Below are 21,920 nucleotides of genomic sequence, written 5' to 3'. Positions count from 1 at the left end.
GCTTCCAGAAGGTGAAATCTCCCTGTCCAGAGATCTCCCATCACTGGGTGCCTTTGAAGTGCTTTTTAAAGGCTTCAGGGTGACCAGGCACTGGGAGGGGAGGTCTTGTCTCCATGTGAGAGACTAATTACAAAACTGAGATTATCTAATCTGGGATGCACGTTAGAGGTGGCAGGAATGTTAGAAGACACGTGCGAATACCAGGATGGGGTTGTGTAATCAGCTAGTTTTATAATGCTTAAAATGTACAATAGGAGTGCATACATTAACTTCCAACATGATGCCCTACAGCAAAATTAAAGTTATGAAAGGCAGTTTGTGTGATTCTTCACATCATTCAGGAACCACCTTTGCTGAGTAGAGCCTCTGATCTGGCTGCAGCTTTAAGCTGCTTTTATGGGATGAGACAGGAGCAGAAGCATGGGGATCAATACCAGATGGCTAAATCTCTTTTGAGCTCACATTCCTGGGATCTTCTTGAACTGAGGAACAAAACTCTATATATAGTATATGTTTTAGCTTTTAGGGTGGGTTTAAAAAAAAAATCAGAATTATCTCCTGGGCTGTATGGGGCATGAGCTGGGTTTTGATCCCCATGTGACTGGGGGATGCACAGTTCACTTTTCCATGTGATCATCCAGCTGGGGCTTTTGGAGGGCCCCAGGCTCAGGTTGCCACACGAAGTATTCCCTTGGCATAGAGCTCTGTGTGCTCAGCACAGGAAGATATTCCTTTGATTTCACCAGCAGTGCCTGAAGGCACAAACCTGTCTTTGCCACCTTCTCAGCTCTGTTTCTGAAAGCTGTCCTTGTTCAGAAACAAAGATCAAGAAGACCAAAATCAGATGTAAAAGCAGAGGCAGGAAAATATGGGTCTTAAAGAACCCATTAGACCTGTGTCATGGCTTTGAAGGCTTCTTTGCAGCCAAAATCACTTTGAAACCTTCATCTATCTCAAAATTAATATTGAGAAAGAGCTGCAAGAAAAATCTCCAAAGCCATGTAGCCCTGCTCCAGGAAGTGTCTAATTCCTGACTCCAGTCCTCACTGCTGGCTTCTTCTCCAGATGGCTAAGTGCTTTTTAAAGAGGACAGGCTGTTAACCCCATTTTGTAGAAGAAGAAAATACAGTCCCAGAAATGAAACAACTTGCCCAAAGTCACCTCAAAGCTAGTGTTTGTGGATGAGATGGCACACTAAATCTCATAGCTTGTTTATCAAATACTCGTCTGAAATTTTAACTCCCAATCTAAATACAATTTTTATTGCCTTCTGCAGGAACTCATTTCTAATGCAGTTTGTTGTTTACTAAATCATAAAATAGGATAATCTTAGGCACATGAGGAGGTCTGGTTTTTTTAATCTTGTTTATTTGTTTTAATTCATAACAGCACAGTCAGCATTGAGACTTTTATTTGCTTTTCTTTTACTCTTTCATAGTGTGCATTTCTTTATTTTCTATTTATACTTCCCTGTTCTATTCTGGGGACCCTGAAAGATCTTCTGTTACATTTGAGAAGTTGACAAATTAACTTTCCACAGTCCAGCTGCTTGCCAGCACCAATGACTGCCATGTCCCTGTACCTTCCATCCTGCAGAGGGGCTGCCAAGAGTCCTGTGTGAGCTCCCCCAGCCTGTTCACCTCCCCTGCCCAGCCCTGGGCTGTCTCTGCACACTTTGCAGGTATACTGAGTCAGTCCTTGAGTGAATGAGCCCAGGGTGATACATCCCAGAGGTGACAGATGCTGTTCTGCTTGTGGGGGAGTCCACATTTCCTCATTACCTTCAGTTTGTGTTTCATCAGAATGAAAAGGATATGGCCAGCCCACCTCAGCTCCATCATAAGCTCTTTAAGGGCTTTAATTTCTCACCAGCCCTTTCTGCCCAACCCTGTCACAGGCACCTCAGGCTTTGGGACACCTTGGATGCTCCCACTGCTTGCTCCTGATGCCTCCCTCAGCCAGTCCATTCCTGGGACCCTTTCTTGGGATGCAGATCAACTGGTACCCAAGTGACACAGCCTGTGCAGAGACCTGGCCCCCAGAGCAGGGGTTACTCCAATGTTCGGCTGTGTGGGGTGGTGTGGTGGGACCTTGTGGCTAAAGGCCACTTGTAGATAATCTGGGGTTCAGAGACCTTGAACATTTTTGGCCGCAGACCTGGTGGTTTAGCTGGGGCATGTCTGTGATATGTAACTAGAAGATTATGAAACTGCCAGCTACTTCCTTGAGAGCTAGCAGCTTCCCAAGGTCAGGATGTGAACTTACTCTTACATAAAACAAAGTCACTGAAAGTCGGCTCTTTTGTTGTGCTTTTTTTTGTGTCAGATGCTGTTGGATCTCACTTGCTGCCTGTGCTCTGGGTGGGACAGGTGGGTGCAGCCCCAGCCCGGGGCCATCCTCCCCACGCAGCCTCTCCCGTTCTGCCCTGGTGATTGAGGGAGGAGACTTTGTCTCCTCATCGGGCACCCAAGCATGGACCTCCTGCTCTGCAGAGCCAGCAAACCCACCACAGTATCCTCTGAGGCCAGGGGACAAGAAGGAACATGCATAACCCTTCAGGTAAACTCCCTGTGAGGGGTGGGGAGCTCCAGGAGAGTGGTGTGACAGGAGGGGACATAGCGTGATGCCCTGGTCCTGGGTCCCCACCTTCCCCATGGAAGATGGGACCTGCAGGCTCTGTGGCTTGGCAGCAAGGAGCAGAGGGTGGGTTTGTCAGGGAAAGGAGGGAGCTGAGCACAGGAGTTGGGTTTGCAGGAACCTGGAGTGGGGGGAGTGGGACAATCCCAGGAGAAAGGAATGGTGAGGTGGTGGATGCTTGCTATGTTAGGAAAGTTTTGGCTGTGACTAATTTCGGATAGATTGTGATGATTGTTTTAGGAATAATTTCTCTTCCTAATGGAGAACTGGGGAGATTCAGCTTTTCAACTTATTTTCTAGCAGTAGAACCTGTAGAAAATGCATCAGCTAGTGTATATTTTCCTAGCTTTCCCCTGAAGTTCAGTCAGAGTTTAGATCCCTGGTTCCTGCTATGAGCAGCAGTGTCTCCTCTCTGGTGCTTCCTCCCACTCTTTCTCCTAGTGCTCCCCATCCATCCCAAAGTTGCTACCTGTCCCCAGGCTATCACTGCTGCAGGCTCTGGCACTGTGGATGCTGAGGCTAAGGCTGAGCAGGCTGAGCTCTGCTCAGGACCCTCTGCAATGTTTGGTGGCCATGCCCTGGGGTTTTGGCCACACTGCCCACCCACCCCTGTTCCCACACGGGCCATGATGTGCTGGGACATGTATTTACACACTGAGGCAAAGAGGTGAGGGTTGAGATAAGCTGTTGTCAATGCTCGAGGTCCCTTGGTGAATATGATGGCTGGAACTGTTTGGGATGATTTTAGCAGGTTGGATTTGCAGTTCCTGCCAAAGTGTTTGGCACAGGAGCACCAAGGAGTCTGGCAGCAAAGTGTTCAGGTGGATCAGGTTCAGTGCTCTGCCCTGGCTGGGCAGGGGCGCTCTTTTGGAAGACATTGCTGGGGCTGCAAAACAGATCTATGAGCCTGGAAGGTGAAATGAGGATAGCCCTAAACCAGGAACCAAAGATTTGGTCTTTTCTGTCTCATGTCTCTGCTTTGCTTTTGCCAAATCCAGACTGTCTTCTTATCTCTGTGCCTTCCTCAGGTTCGACCCCTGCAAACAATAAAGTGTCCTCCTCTTTTCCCCACCTAAAAAGTGCCATCTGAGCACAAACTGCAAGTTTAATTGTGATTCTGGCCAGCAGGTCCCTCCATGGCACTGCACTGCCTGTCTGCTCAGGGGACACTGATGTCCTACACGTACAACCTTGCAATCCTGACTCCTGACTTTGGTGTGAATCAAAAGTTCCTGATTTCAGACAGAGTAGAAGCTGCAATTTATTATTCATCTTAGTTGTGAAACAGGGTGGCTGTGCTACCAGCAACTGCCCAGGAAGATGCTGGGAGCCATTCTGCTGTCAACAATGGCCTATTTTAAGAATTGCTACCTTATCTTTCTTCATGAAGCTGCTGGAAACTTAAAGCAGCCTTTTCCTGCTCTTTCATGATAGGGCTATTTTCAGCATTTTCTTCCTCTGAGTGAGCTGTTTTTCTCTTCTCCCATTGATGATAATGCACAACTAGATGGGAAATGGAAAGAGGTGTCTGTACATACATAGAGCAATAGGGACACAATCAGGAAATCCAATTTAGTGCTTAATATAGTCCAGAAATTCTATTGGGATTGTGTAAAACTATGGACTGAAATGAAGCACTTTTTCTTGGAATAACCTTGAAAAAAATAGTTATGTAAAGTTTAATTCACCTTAGTGCTCAGAGCATTGGGCCGGGCAGCCAGCCCTGAGCTCTGCTCTGACTTGTCCGGTGCTTGCATAAATGAGGGCAATTCTGACCTCTGCTGTTGGCCCAAAGCATCACCAGGCTGCAAAAAATGCAGCACTCCCTGCAAAGGTTGTGTAATCTTGAATGGAGGGTTGCCCCTGGCATGCCCTGCCTGCTCCCTCTCCCCGCAGCACCTCTTGGCTCTCACATCTGGTGTTATAACACAGGTTACAAAACAGCTGCACTTAAGTCTTGTTTCCTGCCCTTTGTGTGACAGGCAATCCCTGTTACTTATCCAGAAGCATAACATGATGATTACTAAAAGCCGACATGCATTATAAACATGTTTTTACCCCTAAATTAGCAAAAAAAGCCTCTGAGTGCTTGGCAGGGAGGATGAGCAGATCCCAGCCTCCAGCACTCTCCGGATGTGCAGTGGAAATACCGGGATGCTCCCTCATGTGGTGGTGAAAATGCTACAAGAAGAGTGTGTGTGCTCTTCACTCGAAGTGCAGCTGGGCTGAGGTCAGCAAACCAGCATGGTTTGGGAAAGGGGTGGTTATTCCTGCAATTGAAATTATTTATAAAACTTCTGGAAGAGATAAAAGCTGCCTCTGATGGTTAGAGTTTGGGATGAGATGTAAATCATGGCATCATATCACAGAATCACTGACTGGGCTGGTTTGAAAAGATCTTAAAGCCAATCTCATCTCATTCCCCTGCCATGGGCAGGGACACCTCCCACTGTCCCAGACTGCTCCAAGCCCTGTCCAACCTGGCCTTGGCACTTTCAGGGATCCAGGGGCAGCCACAGTTTCTCTGGGCAGCCTGTGCCAGGGTCTCATCACCCTCTCAGAGCAAAATTTCTTTCTAATAGCTGATCTTAACCTACCCCCTTTCTATCTGTAGCCATTCCTCCTTGTCCTGTCACTACATGCCTTGTAAATGGTCTCTCTTTATCCTTCTCATAGCTCCCTTCAGGTGCTGGAAAGCCACAGAAATAAGAGATGTCTTCTTTCCACTCACTCCACGTAGTTCTCTGCAGCTTTTCTATCACAGGCAATGAAACCCTGCCAGGGGCAATCTGCTCCACCCCAGTTACACTCACAGCCTCTTGGCCTGTGTCTCACGGGTGTTTTCATAACCCAGCACGTGCTCTTACAGTCGAGGAGTGGGGCAGTTTCTCTGAACCATGCCTCACCCTCTGGGGCCATGGCTCGCTGTCATTATGGATTGCTGCCATAAGGGTTTTCTGGGATCTCAGGGCAGGTTCAATGCCATGGGCAGCATTGCTTTGGCCCCACAACAAGATGTTCTGGGTCTTGGAGGTGTTTCCACAGCGTTTGAATGCTGACGTGTTGTGTGGTGCATAGCAGTCTCCCTGGCACAGACACAGCTGGGGCACACTTGTGCATCCCACTGACACACTGATCCTCCTTTTTACAAAGCTTCACCCACTGCCTGCATCTCCTGCCTGCTTTGGCATGAGCAGTTTTGGAAGCGTTCTGTTTCCTCCAAGGAAAATCATACCTGGAGGGGCAGGGCTTGTATGAAGTTGTTTGGTGTTTGATGTTTGTCTTGGAGCTTTAAAAGCAAAATTTTTGTGTTTAAAGCATTCTTCTTCTTGATCAGCTCTGAGGGGTAAAAGGGAGAATGCATGCAGCAAAAAAATCTACTAGAAATATAAGATTTTTTCAGCTTGAAAAGGTTTTCATGATTGTTTTTAAAGCCTTTCAAAACCCTCTATCTTTTATTTAAAAAAAAGGCACACTTGTGTTTATGTACTTTAAACTCCACTTCCACTGATTGCGCAGTTACGAAATCATTATTCTTCCCTTTAATTTCCATTTCAGGAACTCTGGCTGGGCACATTGCTGAGAACCTTCTCAAAGCCAAAGAATTAGCCCTCAATGACTCTCGTGTACCTGAACAGCTCAGAAATTACTTACAAAAAGCTCTTGATGTTGCTCTTGGGCTAGACCCTTACCTGGATGCAATGGCAGCTCCCAAGAGGTACAAATTCTCCTTTGTAACCTTGTGCTTTGGTCTGTGATTGGATGAGAGTGTTGTTAGATTTCTGTCCAAAACATTCCAGGAACATGGGGGACAGCAGCAGGAAGTGGGATGAGATTTAAGTGCGCCCAAACAAAGTGTGCATGGATGTGTGTGTGAGCCCACAGCCTAGAAGAAAGGAGGTGAGAACAAAACATTTTAAATTTTTGAAGATATTCTCCCAACTGACTGTTGAACTATGACAGTGTCTGAGCTGGAGCATATCCTGGGAAATGCCAACCTCCATACAGTGCTTGCTGGAAGGCTCGAAGAGTGAGCCTCTGGATCTAGCTGGTGCTGGGAGAAATAAAGAGTGAGGAAAACCTGCACCTCTGGATCCACCCTCTAATAACAGCCTTTATATGTGGCTTTTATCTCCAAGCACTCAACAAACATTAATTAATCTGCTAACCAAATTACTCTGGTAACTAAACTAATTAATTAAACTAATTTAAGGTATCATTAATTCAGAAGTCCAACTGATACCCTCATTATTCTTTTTTGAGCTACCGTATATTACCCAGCCATGTGGGGTCTGCTAAACAATTCCCATTTATCAGTGTACATTTTGATACGTGGAAAAAACCAGTTCTGTCTAAATTGACAATGTATAAACTGTTCCAGGCTGTGGATTGTGGGAACACTGAGCATTCACTCTGTTGCTGAAATAATAGCTGATAGTTGTTTGACTTACACTTGCTGTAGGATAATAGCTATACATTATCTTATTAAAGTTGTTAAAGCATTTGTGAGGGGCAGAAAGGAGGTTATATGAAATGTTCTACTCTTTAAGTCTTGGATTATCTGGCTGTGGCTGACACGGGTTATGAATTCTTTCTCATTTTACTGAGGAGTGGAGCAGAGGGAGCTGGAGGAAAAAAACCCACTGAAATGGCTCTAAATTCTGACCTGAAGAATGATCACCATCCATTTCTGGTGGTTACTTTCTTCAGATAGGGTAATCTAACCTGTCTGGAGGCTATGGACTTCTTCCAGTCCTCTATTGCCTTCCCTGTGTAATAGGTAACATCTCACTTCATCCGGAGACATTGTCACAGGCCTGACTTCTGTGAAATAGCATCTGGAGGCACCCTGCTTTTCTGAGCACTTTGTGAGGAAAAGGGGTTTTTTTCATGTCCTATAAAAAAATTTAGATTTTATATCTTTCCCCCTATTCTGCAAAGAAACCTAATTTTTGGCTGGAACAAAAATAATCATTGTAGAACTGAACAAAACCTGGCCAGGGTAAGTGGAGTAATTCATTCCAAACCAGCAGATATGTAGAGACCTGTCTGGGACCAGCTGAAAATGGGAAAGGTGTGGGGTTGAACAGTGGGGAATTCTTTCCTTTAGTCCCATGGCCGCTTCTTCCCATGCCCCTATGGCTGGGGTGGCTGCCAGCACGGAGATGTGCTTATTGCCAAAGTAGCTTCTCTTAGGACTGGAATTTAGGATACTTGTGATGCCTCTGGGCTAATTTTTCATGGTCATGCACAGATAGAGCTTTCCCAGGCATTCCCTCTTGGCTGCTGCTTTTTATGCCGGCTGCTCAGATTTTGGTTGCTATCATAATATTGAAATGTCTTTTTTTCTTTCTTTCTTTTTTTCTTTTTTTTCCCCTGCAGAAAAACTTCACCTGAGCACATCCCAGGGGATGCTGAAGGAGCTGAAAGTAGAGTCAGGCTGCAGGAAGCAAGTGCCTCTGGCTCACTGAATGGCAAGTTGGTAAAATTGCACCAGATTGGTGTAAAGGTTGTCACTGAAGTTGAAGTTATTATCCTCTACTTTGTCTTGAGTAAGGGGGGGATGAATGCCATGGAAATGCTCAGAAAATGTGGGAAATTACTTATAAAGAAAGAGATGAGCATCCTGTGGGCTTTGACCCTCCTCTGGCACGAGTTTTCCTGTACCCTGCCTCCTGTGCCCTTGGATTCACTCACACATGCCTTAATTCACAGTGCGAGCCCCATCCCTCAGTGAGCAGCAAGGAGATCATCACCCTTCCTGGAAGGGAAAGGGATGGAAAACATTGCTTCTGGTTTGGGTTTGGGATGTCTGATAGGGGTTTATGTGCTTTTTGTGGTGGAGGTGGCTGTGGCCAAGCACTGTACCTTTACAAGGAGCAATACCCAGGCTTGTATCCTCTTATAAAGCCTATTACACTAAATCTATTCCCAGATTCATTCTTGCCAGATGTTCCCATTTTTGGAGTAATATATCATCCCAGCGAAGTACTTTTATAATCTATTACACTAATACATTGTTCGAAGGACACCACTGATGATAAATTTCTTAAATGATGGTGCTGTCTAGGGATAATGACTCTAAGAGCAAATGCAAGGTAATGTAGTGATTTTTTTTTTCTTTTTAATGCTGGATTCCAGAAAGAATATGGAGCCATCTCAAAGCCATTTTCATATGGGGAGAATGTTAAAATATGCAATATTTCATGCACTATTTAACAAGCACTTGAACAATAGCAGCATTGATGATAAAGGTTCTACATTTAAAATCAGTCCTTTTATTCTGTTGTCTTTTAGCTGCATTTTAGATGAAATTTTGTCAGATTCTGTTGTTAAACCCTTATTTGAGAGTGTTTTAAGATTAGGGTTTTTTTAATGATCGCTTAAAAGGCACATCTAATTTTCATTGTGAACAAAGTATGGTCTTTCTCATGGTTTTATTTTCAAATTTTCATTCTTGTCTTTCCACAGGCCAAATTTTAAGGATGTTTGTCCATATGATCAGAGCCAGGAGGATTTTATTAATTGGCAATCCTAAAGGTTACAGTATCCCTGCTATTGCAAAGGAATTGCCGGGCAATGGTAAAATCTTTTTTTGTGCAGAAGTGCCTTATCTTGGAGTGAACAGCCAGGAAGAATTTGATTATTTCTCAGATGGCAAAAAGATAAGCATGAGAGTGGGACCAGTGGCAGACACCTTGAAGGTAAAGTCAGCTGGAAAGGGAGTTTGGGAATTCTAGTGAAGAGCACATTAAAGATTTTCAGGCAGGTCCTATTTCCTGCCCACACGATGCTGGATGGTGGCTCTGGTTTGCTCACAAATGTGTGAACACACTCTTGCACTGTGGTTATTTCTTATTTCCATTTATGATGGGGCAGCTCTGTCACACAAGACAGTTTTCATCCCTTTTAATCAAATCCTGCAGCTTTTTGATCAAAGGAATCACAGGCTCTCAATGTAGGTCAATAGGCTTCAATGGCAGTTTAACTCAACATGGGTTAGCTTTGTTTTGGATCCCTAATTCCAAGAATAATAAACAGGAAGAGTGTATCTGTACCCTGCTGAGCCAGCTTTTGAGGACAGCTTGGTCTCAATGCTCACAAGAGCTGGGAAACTCCTGGAGAAGTTTGTAATTCTGCCAAAACCTCTCACTGTTATTACCCACAGTAAACTCTTAGATGACTTAGACCCCACTTTCTCACTTCCAGAGCAATGTGATAAGCCTCAGACAAATAATGCCTTAGCTGAACTTGTTTCAGTCTGACTGGTGACTTTGTCCCAGGAAAGAGAAATCTTATGATTTCTGGTAGCTGACATTTAATTCCAGTTTATGGATCTCCAGGACATTGCTGCAGGTCCAGCATGAGACAGGTGGTGCCTATGCCAGGTTCATTAAAAAGCCTTTCTATTATTAATACAAATAAATTTGATCTGATTTCATTTTCAATCAGGATGTGTCAGTGTGAGCTTGGTTGTAACTTTATTTGCATTAGCAGGTGCCATATTTATTTCTAAAATAAAATGGCCAGGAGCTTTCTGACCTCTGGTTTTCATGACCTCCAAGTTTGATAAGAAAGAAACAAAGAGCTTTGCAAGTATATGAAAAAACGAAATGTTACAGATCACCTGCAATGTGCAGCATTTAAAATCCCAGCTCCCTGCAGTGAGTGTGAAATTAATTGAATTGCTGTTGCTCTCTAGTGCCCATTCTGTGCAACTGACTTACTGTGACTGAATTAAAATATCTAGAGGCAGGCAGAGTACATGCTGTGTAGAGATTAAAGAAGGGAGCAAAGACATGAAAATTAAATCCTTAAAACAGAATGTTGCAATTGATTTTATATCCTCCAATTGCAACATGAAGGCACGTCCTGACCCCAGTTCTCCAGGTGCTCAGAACTTCAAATACCTCTTGGAGCTGTTGGGAACAGAGATGCTTGTGTTTGGCAGGAGAGATCCCAGCATGGGGACACCTTTCTGTGCAGGATTTCTGCACTGGGCTCTGAACTTTCACTATTCAGTGTGGCAGGCGTTTTGTCATCAGTATCAGGACAACCAGCATTGTCCTGCAGGTTTAATGCACAACGGCTGTAAATGCTGAAGCAATGAATTTGGTGGGCTCTCTGGTGCATTTGCATTTTGGGCTTCTTGAGGTTTGCCCAGTTGGAGAGTGGCAGCTGTGTGGGATGCCTGGGTATGTGGAAGAGGCTCATCCTGTGGACAGCACACTGCCTTTTCCCTCCCGGATGACCAGTGTAGGTTGGAGACCAAGCAGGATTTCTTTGCTGCCTTGTGGGTAGCTGAAAGGCAGGAGCACAAGGCAATCACAGCCAGGAGATGGGTGAGGGATGGCACAGCAGGGATCTCACAGCTCGGCTTCACAGAAGAAGCGGAGAACATTTCTGTCCCTCGTGGCCTGTGGGGAGGCTGGTCTAGAGCAGAGCTGGCTAACATTTGTTGAAGAGTACAGTGAGGTTTAGAAGAGCTGGAACAAGCTCTGGCAAGGATTGTCCTTGTTGCCTACAGTGTCTGCAGCCCTAGGTGTCATTCTTGTCCCTTTGTAGAAACTCAAGGGCAGAGATGGTCACCAACCAATTGCCCTTTGGAGGTGTCTGATGCAGCTTTCGTGTTTGGTGGTGATGGCTGAATCTCATGTCTAAGCCCAGAACAGCAGGGAAGTATTTCTGCTCCTCTGCTGCTCCTCAAATTTTTGCAGTAATACAACTCCTGGAAACAGGATTTTCCTCACTGTTCTGACCCTTTCAAAGCAAGAAAATATCATATTATCTATAGATTAACCACCTGTCAGGGAATTCCTTCTCTGCTGCCTGAAGCTATGATTCAGCATATCCAAACTGTGAGAAGGAGTGTGATCTGTCCCTTCTGGTGTAAAACTAGTCTACCCAGGAGTTGCATCCCAGCCTCAGGTATCATCTAGGTGCTGCAGGATGTGTCCAGTGCTGCATCCACAACTGCTTCTGCCCTTTACAAGGAAGCTGTAGATCTTGCAGCAGTTGCCATAAGGATACAACACATCTGTGCCAGTGCACCTCAGACAGTGGGGCCATTATGCCCCCCCTGTAGCTTTTCTTTCACCTAAATCTATGGCTCATCAGGGCTGGGAGTGAGTGGAGAGCAGTGCAAAGGCAGCACACCAGTCCGTGGCAGTACCTTGGCCAGGCTCTCTGAAGCCTCTTGATGCTCCCTGGTGTTATCACACAGCACTGGTGAGGTTTCCCTCTCTCTTGTCCCAGATCACAGCCAGGAAAAAACATCTGGGATTTTGACCTGTCAAGGGATGCTAAGTGTCAGAGAGGAGCCAAATAGCTCCGAAGATCTCAAATACAGGGTAGGGTTCACTTGATACCTGAGGGCATGATGATAAAATTCCACCTTCCCAGCACATGAGGGAAAGACACTGCATGGGTGAGGTACCCATCAGAGCACACAGCTCACATAGACCGCAACACAACCCTCTGTGCACAAGGGCCTCAGGAATTTTACGTAGTATTTTAAAATGTGGACCGAGGGGAAGCCTTTCTTCAGGTTCAGTCTCAGGTACAGGTGTCTTCAGTGGGCATTAGCTACCTATTCAACCTGTCCTGGGCCAGTGTTTAAAAATATTTCCCAACAAATCTTTCCTTAAGTCTGAACTCTGTTGAGCCGTGTCTGGATAATGTGCCTTGCCATGGACAAGCAGGCTCTGCTGCCAGCAAGAGCCTGATCCTGCACCAAGAGCTTCCTTCAAGTCCCAGTGGACTTTTGATGAACTATGGATGCAGGATTGAGTCTGGAGAGAATGCAAACTATCAGGAAATTATTCACATCCATTATTTTGATCCCTCCGTTTTAAAATTGAAAATGCAACACAAAAATAACACAGTGTTTGCAGCTGATTCTACTGATTGCAGGGCATTGCGGAAGCATGTCAGGGTTTGCTTTCTTCTTTTTTCCCTCCTGTTAGCAGACAGAATAGGTGAAGAGGTTGAGCTGCAGATCTCATTTCTCCTGTTTTGCTGCTTGTGAAGTCTGCCAACAGAATCCACCTTGACAAAGTCAAGGACTCTGCGTTTAATGTTGAACTGAGTGAATAAATTATGCATGAAATTGTGTCGGAGTCTCTAGTGTGCTCTAGAATTGCTCCTTTTGATATGAAAGGTTAATTCAGAAAGGAGTCCAAAATAGCTGGAAATTGTGGGGATAAGTGGATAGTATTCACTGTTGTGAGCTGTTATTACTAGAAATTGCATTCCCTCTCTGGCTTCCCAAGAGATTTTGCTTTGCCGGTGAATATAAACTGTACTCAATAGAATAGCATTTAGGAGTAACAAGAGTGTATGTCCACACACAGTAAAATATTCTAATGGTGTTTTAAAAGGAAACTGTACTTTTTCATGTATTCTGTGCACCCCAAGGATGGATTGCTATTACATTTAGGTCAAGAACAAGGCACAGGGAAAGTAATAAGTTTTGAGTACATCTTTATTACAAATATGCTGACTGTATGATCCATATCAAAGGAAATGGGCAGTCATTTTTTTTCTGATTGAGTTTGTATGTGCCTTATGAGAGTGTTGTCTCCGATGAGGACTCCAGTCAGGTTTTTCTGAGCTTTGGCAGAAGATTCATTCATGTTCTTATTCAGGATGTCTTCTCCCTGGTCTTTTGCTGTATCCATCAGGAGCACTGCTGTGCCCTTTCTCATGGTCACTTTTGGTACATCTCCTCAATGGAACGCAGTGTTGCACTTTTTTTCTTTCTTTTCTTTTCTTTTTTTTTTTTAATTCAAGAGGAAGTTAATGACTCACTGTAAGCAAAAGCATTAGTTTTAGCCAAGTTTGCTCTGAATTAAAACTCTTCTTGCCATCTGTTACCATCTATGATGACTCTGTAGCAATGAGCAGGGATTGCACTGTAAATACTCAGGAAATTAGTTTCAGCAGGATATTTTGCAGGCAGATTATTTCCTTCTGGATCTCAGCTTTCCTCACAGTTGGAGGCATTTGGGCTCTGCCCCTCCAAGCAAAGGACAATGGCATCTCCAGAGTGCTGTGAGGTCCCAGATAGGGCCTGGCCCAGTTTGTGCTGGGAGGGCCAGGGTGGTCAATCCCTCATTTTAAACTTTCTCATCCATACTGAATGCATGGAGTTGTCCTCTGCACCCCTCATTCCAGGGTTTGGCTCTGCAGTTAGAGCAGATCTTTTGTTTTCTGGCTGTTTTTGTTCAGCAGTGGGTGCTGGCAGTGAGGAAACCCTCTCCAGTGTGGTGCCCTGGCCATGGTGACCACCTGCCTGGGTGACCTGTGTTTTGCTAGCCAAGGGGCTCCAGGAAACAGGGCACTCTCTCTCCTCTCCTCTCCTCTCCTCTCCTCTCCTCTCCTCTCCTCTCCTCTCCTCTCCTCTCCTCTCCTCTCCTCTCCTCTCCTCTCCTCTCCTCTCCTCTCCTCTCCTCTCCTCTCCTCTCCTCTCCTCTCCTCTCCTCTCCTCTCCTCTCCTCTCCTCTCCTCTCCTCTCCTCTCCTCTCCTCTCCTCTCCTCTCCTCTCCTCTCCTCTCCTCTCCTCATATCCTGCTCTGTGGAGGCTGCTCTTGAGATAAGGGTGGTTGAAGGAATGGATTTCTCTTATAGCCCTGGAGCTGTTCCTAGCTAAATATGGAAAACCCAGCAGCAATTTTGAAGCTGTGGAAACAAGAAGCTCAAAGGATAGCAGGTCCAAGGACAAACTCAGGCTATTCCTTCCATGTGTCAGGCACTGGGCACCTGGATGCCCAAGTGACCTTTCTGGTTATCCATTCAGGACTCAGTGAAGTGGCATGAAGAGGCACTGAGGTACTAAGAGGCACTTCACTGAGGCAGTGAAGAGAAATGCCTTAGAAACCATGGCCTGGCACACCCAGGCAGTGCAAGGACAAGCCAGGTGTGCACTGGCTACACATCCAACCCTGGCACCCTCCTGGGATGGATGCTGTGGTGTTAAAAGGTGGTTTATCTCTATCAGAAGACAGGTAAGAAAGATAAGCTGTCAGCAGGTAGGTGGTAGAGAGAGGGCTGAATGAGAAGTCCAGCTAATATCCAGAGAGCTGCACAACTCCATATGGACCTAATGAAGCCAATGCATAAAAGTGAGATTCTTTTTCATTAGGGAGCCATCCCATGGAGCAGGAGTAACATATGTTCAGTGATGGCCACATCTGTTTCTGAATGTCTGCCCCCCACCTCCTCCACCCAGGAAGGTTACAAGTCAGAAAGTAGTGATAAGTCATGATAATTACTTGAATTTGACTTTGGCTCTTCTCCCTGAGGAATGAGACCTCTAATCTCTCTTCATGATGGGCTCCTCCACCCAGCTTTCATCTTCTGACCCTTCCTGAAGTATCAACATTGGACAGACTGACTGAGGTGCAGCCTGCCATACGATTCTCTTTCACAGTAGCAAAAATGTTCCTTCTGCTTTCCACCAATGTGGCTCAAGAGGGAACCAGAGCAAGATATTCTTGCTGGTCATGAGATGAAAAAATGAATCCCAGGAATCCAGATGTCCCAGTTTCTACTACAATTGTAATAAGACAGTATATATTTGGCCTTAAGGTCTTCTTTCATTATAGTGTAATGTGTCCTAAATGTGGACTCAGGAATGCTATAGGCACAGTTTCTGTGCTATCAAGCATTCACAGTTAAATGTGACTATCCAAGCTTAATTCCCTCACTGCTAACAAGCTCACAATGACACCAGTTTGCACAAGAGAGGAGTTCAGAGCTTCAGTGATCTGTTTCCTCTGTTTCCTTGTCTGATCCACACACTCCCTGCCTCAGAAAGGCTCCTGAAATCTCTCTTTGGGAGCCATTAACCTTACTCCCAAACCCAAACCAGTTTTTCACATCCTGTTACCATTGTTGATGCTTTTGCTGGCACATCCCAAGGGATGGCTCATCACTCATTGTACACAATGTCTCTAAACACAAAAGGGAAATCTGGATGCAAGGAGTGCCATCAAAAGTCATGGTGGAGACAGTGAGTTCTGGAAAGCAGAACCATTTCTATTTTCCCTTGAAATGCAAAGACTTGAAAGCATTTCTGCTCTCTGAGATAGGTGGATGAGCTGTTGTTTCATTGCAACGCACACAGATGCAGTTAAATAGTCCCAGATGGAATCTGAAATATTCCATAGCAGCCTCTTGGGCAGCGAGTGCATTAACTGCCACAGGAGAAGGCTGTAAAGGCTCCCATCTGGTCATCCATCAACACTTTTATACATTATCATCAGCAGCCTGCTTGGAGGGAAGGTGTGCCACATTTCTGAAAATCCAATTAGATGATAGCAGCCAGTTCTCTTTTATCCTCTCTGTTGCTGAGCCATCCAAAGCATTTTTTTAGATTAAAGAAACATCATTTTCCTTCACAGGGGTTGTGCTGCTTTATCTCTATCGTGACCTGTTCTTTCACATGCTTTATAATTCTATTATTAATTGGGATTTCAACCCTTTTCCTGATACTGAAGTGGGACAAACTAGTTTGCAGTTCCCAGATCTGCCTTATGCCTCCTTTTTCCCCCAGACTGAAATAATTGCCACTCTTCAATTTGTTGATACTTGCTCTTTTGAGAAGAGAGAACTTATTGCAGCACCTCAGTGGCAGGGTTTGATGCCAGTCTTACCCTGACGGATCAATTTACTTTGACTCAAGGTATGCAGGTGTTTCAACTGTGACTCTCAACACCATAAGATGGGATGAGCCGTCCTCTTTTATACCCTGATTTTCCTTGGGAAATTCAGAGATTCACTGCTGAAGAATTGTTTGCAAATCACAGAAAACTCCCAAGATCTCCAGAAGTAGTTCTAGCAGTGTTACCTTAAAAGAGCAAGTTTCTGTCTGGTTTGGGGTTTTTATAAAGGATGAATTAATGGCAACATGCTAAACTTTCAAGTAAATAAATAGTGTTTTCTCCAATGTAATTTTTTTCCCCAGGCATTACATGCTGAGGACGAGCACTTTGATATAGTCTTTATTGATGCTGATCAAAGGAATGCTGTTCAGTACTACAGCTTTGTCATGGATAACCACTTGCTGAGCATGGATGCAGTGATCTGTGTAGAGAATACACTCATGAAAGGACAAGTCTACCTGGAGAATGTATCAGATGAAAATGTACTAGCTGTCAGAAAATTAAATTCAGTGATTAATTCAGATCCTCGTGTTGAGCAGGTTAGTGGAATGCCATTGGTTAAGGTGCCCACAGTGCTGTATCTATGGATTTTGCCAAGTATTCTTTAAAATGCTTCTTTTGTTGTTGCCATTATCCAAAGGACCTAAAATAAACTCAGATTTTATTATAATTCACCTCACTTGAGCTCTAGGTATGAGTTTCTATATTCAGGAGTGCTCCCTACTCTGTCTACATCTTATAGAGTGTTAAAAGCAAGATAAAAGGAGAGCACTTAAGAGTGAATAATCAGCTCTACAGCACAGCTAAAGAATCACCACTCTGCTTTAAAGGCTCTGGGGGCTGTAGGGCATCACCAGCACAATGAGAGTCAGCAAAGAGAATAAAAAGAAGTAATAGAATGCACAAACAATATGTTGTGATTTTAGAGCCTGGAGAGACAAGATTGTATTTTTTCCCCTGGCATTTGTGTAAGCTATGAGTTTGTAAGAGGAATGTGAGCAAATACAGATGCCTGACATGTTTGTGTTGTTCAGCTAAAGAACGGGAGTAGGGGAAAAACTACTGTGGCCTGAGGATTATTCTTCATCAGTGGAATTTGGGTGACAGAAAGCCAGGTACAAAGTAGATGAGAACTGTGTTGTATTTGCAGGTGATTTTGCCTGTGCAGAGTGGACTGAGCCTCATTCGAAGGAGCCCTGTGCCTCTAGATACAGTGGTTGAATCCAAGGTGGGTATTTCCTCTCTGTGAACATTTCTGGGAAAATTTTGACACGGCCAAGGACAAAGACAAAATAATTTTCAGGGGTTTGGTGACAAGAACCCAAACACGTGGTACTGTGATCATGGACTTTGCAGTTTAGAGCTTGGCACTTTTTAGCCTCACTAGTCCAGGGATGCACTAAAGCTGATAAATGCTGATTCCTTGCAAAGTCTTTCAGACCAGCTGGTCGTGTGATGAATCTCTACAGTGACTGGTGTACTGCTCACCAGGTGTCACTACCTGGTGCTCTCCCATCCTTCCCATGCAGAGGAGTGTGGGAAGATGGAGCTGAGGACCAGCTGTAATGAACCAAAGCAACATTTCTGAAGTAGTTAATTTTTTTGTTCAAAGGCAGAACAGGATGTTCTCCTGTGCTCTCTGAGCTGGATATTTTCAAGGCCTTACATTTTGCTTGTCCTAAGGAAAAAAAATGGTGCTTTTATCTTCCTCTGTTTTATGTAGTGGGCATCATCCAGCTGTAATGAAATTCCCATCTGGGTTCATAATGGTCTACCTCAGCAAACCCAGTCCCAAACATCCTGGTTGTTTTGCAGTTTCTGAGCACTCCCAAAGCTACACCCACTGGCAATTCCTGGCATTTCAAACTCAATATTTTAAACATCTTGTATTTTGCATTTTGATTCCAGTCAGGGGGAAATGATGTATGGCAGCTGATCAGATGACAGCTTGGTTTAAGTTATTGGCTGATATCTTTATTTGCGCACCAGCCTTTTGAAGATATTTTGATTGCACTCTACTTGACCCAAATCCTGCCTTTGGAACCTTGTTCTTAGACTCTTAGCTGAGCCTGAGGGCAGAATTGGGCCCTGGGGATGAAATAACTGGAAGGCTTAATCAATCAAGTTCTAAGAGTTTGAACCCAAGCCAGGCTAGGAAATGCCATACCCTACTCTCCTGAAAGTGGAATGGTTGTAACATCATCCCAAAGCACAGCCCCTCTGCTCCTTAGTTCTCTGTTTGAGATTCATACGTGTATGGATGAGGGAGCTTTCTGGCTGGAATTCGTGATACTTTTTGTATTAATTAATGGGCCAAGAAGACATGGATCCATGCTCATGCTTCCACCTCGTTCTCACCAGCAGAGTCCTGCACAGGTGTCAGTGAGCTCTGGCCCTTACTGTGCAATGTGTTTATGCTCTTGTTTCAGACAGAAGTGGTGAAGGATGATGTCTTCTGGGGCTGCAACCAGCAGCGCATCCTGGAGCGGCTGCGTCTGGATGGCAGGGTGGCCTATGTCACAGGAGGAGGGCAGGGAATTGGCAGAGCCTTTGCCCATGCTCTGGGGGAAGCTGGGGCTAAAGTAGCTGTGGTGGATCTGGTCCTTGCCAAGGCAGAAATGGTGGCGTGTGAGCTCAGCCTCAAAGGTAAGCACTGAGCATGATGGGCACTGTAATGGGTGGCTTTCCTTCTTCAAACCTGACGCTGCTCTGTATGCAATTCCCTCCAGTCCAGCCCTGGTGGGGAATTGGTTAGAGTAAGGGATTTTCACAAAGCTTCTCCTGTCTTGTCAGAGTTGTCCTAGTAGTCACTGATACCAAATGTGAGAGTTATTTATCGATATAAACTCTACTAGACAGGCAAAGTGATCCAAACAAAATTTCTTGCTAAAATTTTATGGCTAAAAATCCATGGCTAAAATCCATGGCTGACAGGAACAGAGAGGGGTCAGCTCATAGAAGTGAGATCTGTATAACCAGCACAGTACAGAGATGGTGATGCCCAAAGTAAATAATTCAGAACCTCAGGCTTCACTATGGGTGAAGGAAAGATGCAGCCTACAGATTCACCTACCCCTTCTTCCAGACCTTATGTCTATACCATGAGCCAAAACACCAAAATAAGGTAGTTGTATTGTCAGTCTGAATCTCTCTTTGTGCCCTTTAAATTGAAGACAAGCCATTTTTCAAGCCCTCTTTCAAACATGTATGCAAGGTCAGATATGGGAACAAAATACTAACAGACATAATAAGTAAAATCTCAAATAACAGGTAAAATCCTCTATGAGCCACTCCTGTTTTAGCAGTAAAAACAGAAAATGTAACATAAAATTGAATTTCCCCCTAGAGCTGTGCTAAACTGCAATTGTAAAGGGGAAAAAGAAAACTGGAAATATAATTTTAGTGATAAGAGAGGAAGTATTACTCATTTTATAATTCCTTCTGTGAGATTGCACCTGAGCTTTCTTCAAAGTTCAGTACTTCATTGTCTCTAAAGACGGCCATTTACGCAGTAAATTTTCACATTCCCACGTGGATAAGGTCACCAGTATTTGTTTCCATTCTGACTTCTGCAAGGGATTGGGCCATTAGAAACCATATTCTCCAGCAAACCAGCCCCTGCAGATGTATTTGTGTCACCCAGACTCAGGAAGAGACAAGGAATGGTGTCATTCTAGTTTGGATACTGTCCTGAGACTCCCCAGAGAACATTTAAAATAAAACATCCCTGTCTGCACAACCCCAGCTCCTCTAAGCAGGAGACACTTCACATGGAGTGCCAGTGCAATGGTTAAAGCTCTGATCCCAAGTAATGACCTAGAAGAAAGTGTCCAGCTCCTATTACAAATTCTTGAGTCATCCAGCCCCTCCTTCCCTGAAGCTTTTCATTCTCTTGTGCACCAGAGCCATACGGTTTTGGCACAAAGTTTCTGTGCCCTACACCTTAACTCTCATTTTGGACATTTTTTTCCCCTGTGACATCCTGCATATCAAGCAGAGCTATTCGGATAGAAATGGGCTACTTGATAGAGCCATGAGACTTTGGATGTCAACAGCCTATTGGAAAATGAACTTAACTCCTCTCCAGGGCATTTTCAGTAGGAGTTTGATCATTTACCCTTCAATGGCTGCCCTACATCTCTGCTCCTTCAGCAGCGGGCTGCCAGCCTGGAGGAGGTGGGGGGTTGTTCCAAAATACAGTCAGAGAGGTCATGAGGCATAGCAAATATTATTGCAGTCTAAAGTAAAGAAAATCTCACTTCTCACTCTTTACACATCTTTATCCTTTGAGGTCAAATATTATCTATCAATTTGACCAGTGCAGCTGGTCAGGGCACATCTCTTCCATCTCATGATGGGTTTTGAGGTTTCGAATTTATTGTCGTTCCCTGTTGGAACAACCCCCAAACTTTGTAAAGCTTTTGTGAAAGGGAATTATATCCAAATGCCAGTTTTTGGAAAGGATCTGAAAAGGTCAGGTTTTCAATCTCTTTCTCTCCAGAGGTAACTAGAGATTCTAGCCTGGACCTCAGAAGCTTTCCCTTGAAAACTTTTTGTTGAAATCAATGTTTCTATGAAACATTTTGGCTTCAAAGAAGTATCATGCTCTGTTGGAAATAAATTTTGACAAAAAGGTTCAGCTAGCTTTACTCTCAAAATATTCACATGAGTAAATTGAAGCAATCATAACATTAATACATATTTTTCCTGCTGTAATAAGGACAAAGGGGCTGTGATTTTTTTTCCCCTCCTCTGTGGCTGTAGATCTCTAACTCAAAGTTGGAAGCTCAGTGCCCCAAGTCATTCCCATACTGATACTTTTTCAAAACATTTTGCTTAGCTTGCTTAGAGCTGCTCTGCTTCTTATATCAAGGAGTCCTTTCCTGCCTTTTGGGATGGTGCCATCATTTCATGATGAGTTTTAAACACCAGAACGCCTGTGATCTCAGTTTTAGCTTTGTTAGACAGCTCGGGTGTACGTCCCTTGGCTGCAGGGCTCTTTGTTTTTAGATCCTGTGTGAATACCTTTTTCAACAGTTACTAATGGATCCTGACTGAAGAACCAAAAATGATGAAACATAACCAAAAAATCCTAAGGGTTACCTTCCACTACACACACCTCTGTCTTCAGGGGAAGTCACTGCCTGTACCCTAAGGGAAGAATTAGTCTGATGGGATTTTTAAAATGTGCATTTTCACTGTAAACTATGCAAATGCCTTGTGCAATGTCACTCCTGATCTCCTTGTCTATAATGCAACATGTTACTTCCATTTATAGCGAGAGACCAGAGATGAAGCCCGTGGCAGGGGGACGTGTGTGTGCACCTGCAGAAGGACACCTCAGCTTATCCAGCACAGTGATTGTCTCCAGCACGGAGCCCCTGGGCTCCTCTCCTGCCATTCTCATCACAAACCTGCCTCCATGAGCCCCACAAAGCTGAGCTGAGTGCTGTGGAGAGGCACTGGCCCCACCTTGCACCCAGCCTCTGGTTGTGTCTGTAGATTGGAAGCAGTTTTTCCATAGTTTGTTTTATTTATTATTTTTAACAGGTGGTTTGGGGACAGTGAAGAGACAGCAAGTGGTTTCCTCCCCCTCTCAGAGTGCAGGAATATCAGCTG

General features: G+C 44.5%; 1 protein-coding gene across 2 annotated transcripts in view; it reads left to right on the top strand.

Moving 5' to 3' along the window:
- Positions 1–2,459: 2,459 nt before the first annotated feature.
- The window catches only part of LOC134048696 (D-threitol dehydrogenase-like), a 33,731-nt gene continuing 14,270 nt past the window's right edge, over positions 2,460–21,920 (top strand). Inside the window, exons 1-7 of one of the 2 annotated variants that reach the window (XM_062500620.1) lie at positions 2,460–2,559; positions 6,196–6,355; positions 8,020–8,115; positions 9,109–9,341; positions 16,604–16,840; positions 17,452–17,529; positions 18,731–18,947. In XM_062500620.1, the coding sequence (XP_062356604.1) occupies positions 8,109–8,115; positions 9,109–9,341; positions 16,604–16,840; positions 17,452–17,529; positions 18,731–18,947 (772 nt within the window). In that variant the 5' untranslated portion in view covers positions 2,460–2,559; positions 6,196–6,355; positions 8,020–8,108. Of the gene's footprint in view, positions 2,560–6,195; positions 6,356–7,710; positions 8,116–9,108; positions 9,342–16,603; positions 16,841–17,451; positions 17,530–18,730; positions 18,948–21,920 lie in introns of those variants that run through there. The other variant, XM_062500621.1, reaches the window with a different exon arrangement.

Source organism: Cinclus cinclus, chromosome 12, assembly GCF_963662255.1.
Source record: "Cinclus cinclus chromosome 12, bCinCin1.1, whole genome shotgun sequence".
Classification (NCBI taxonomy): Eukaryota; Metazoa; Chordata; class Aves; order Passeriformes; family Cinclidae; genus Cinclus; species Cinclus cinclus.
This window is presented reverse-complemented; position numbering and strand designations above follow the sequence as displayed.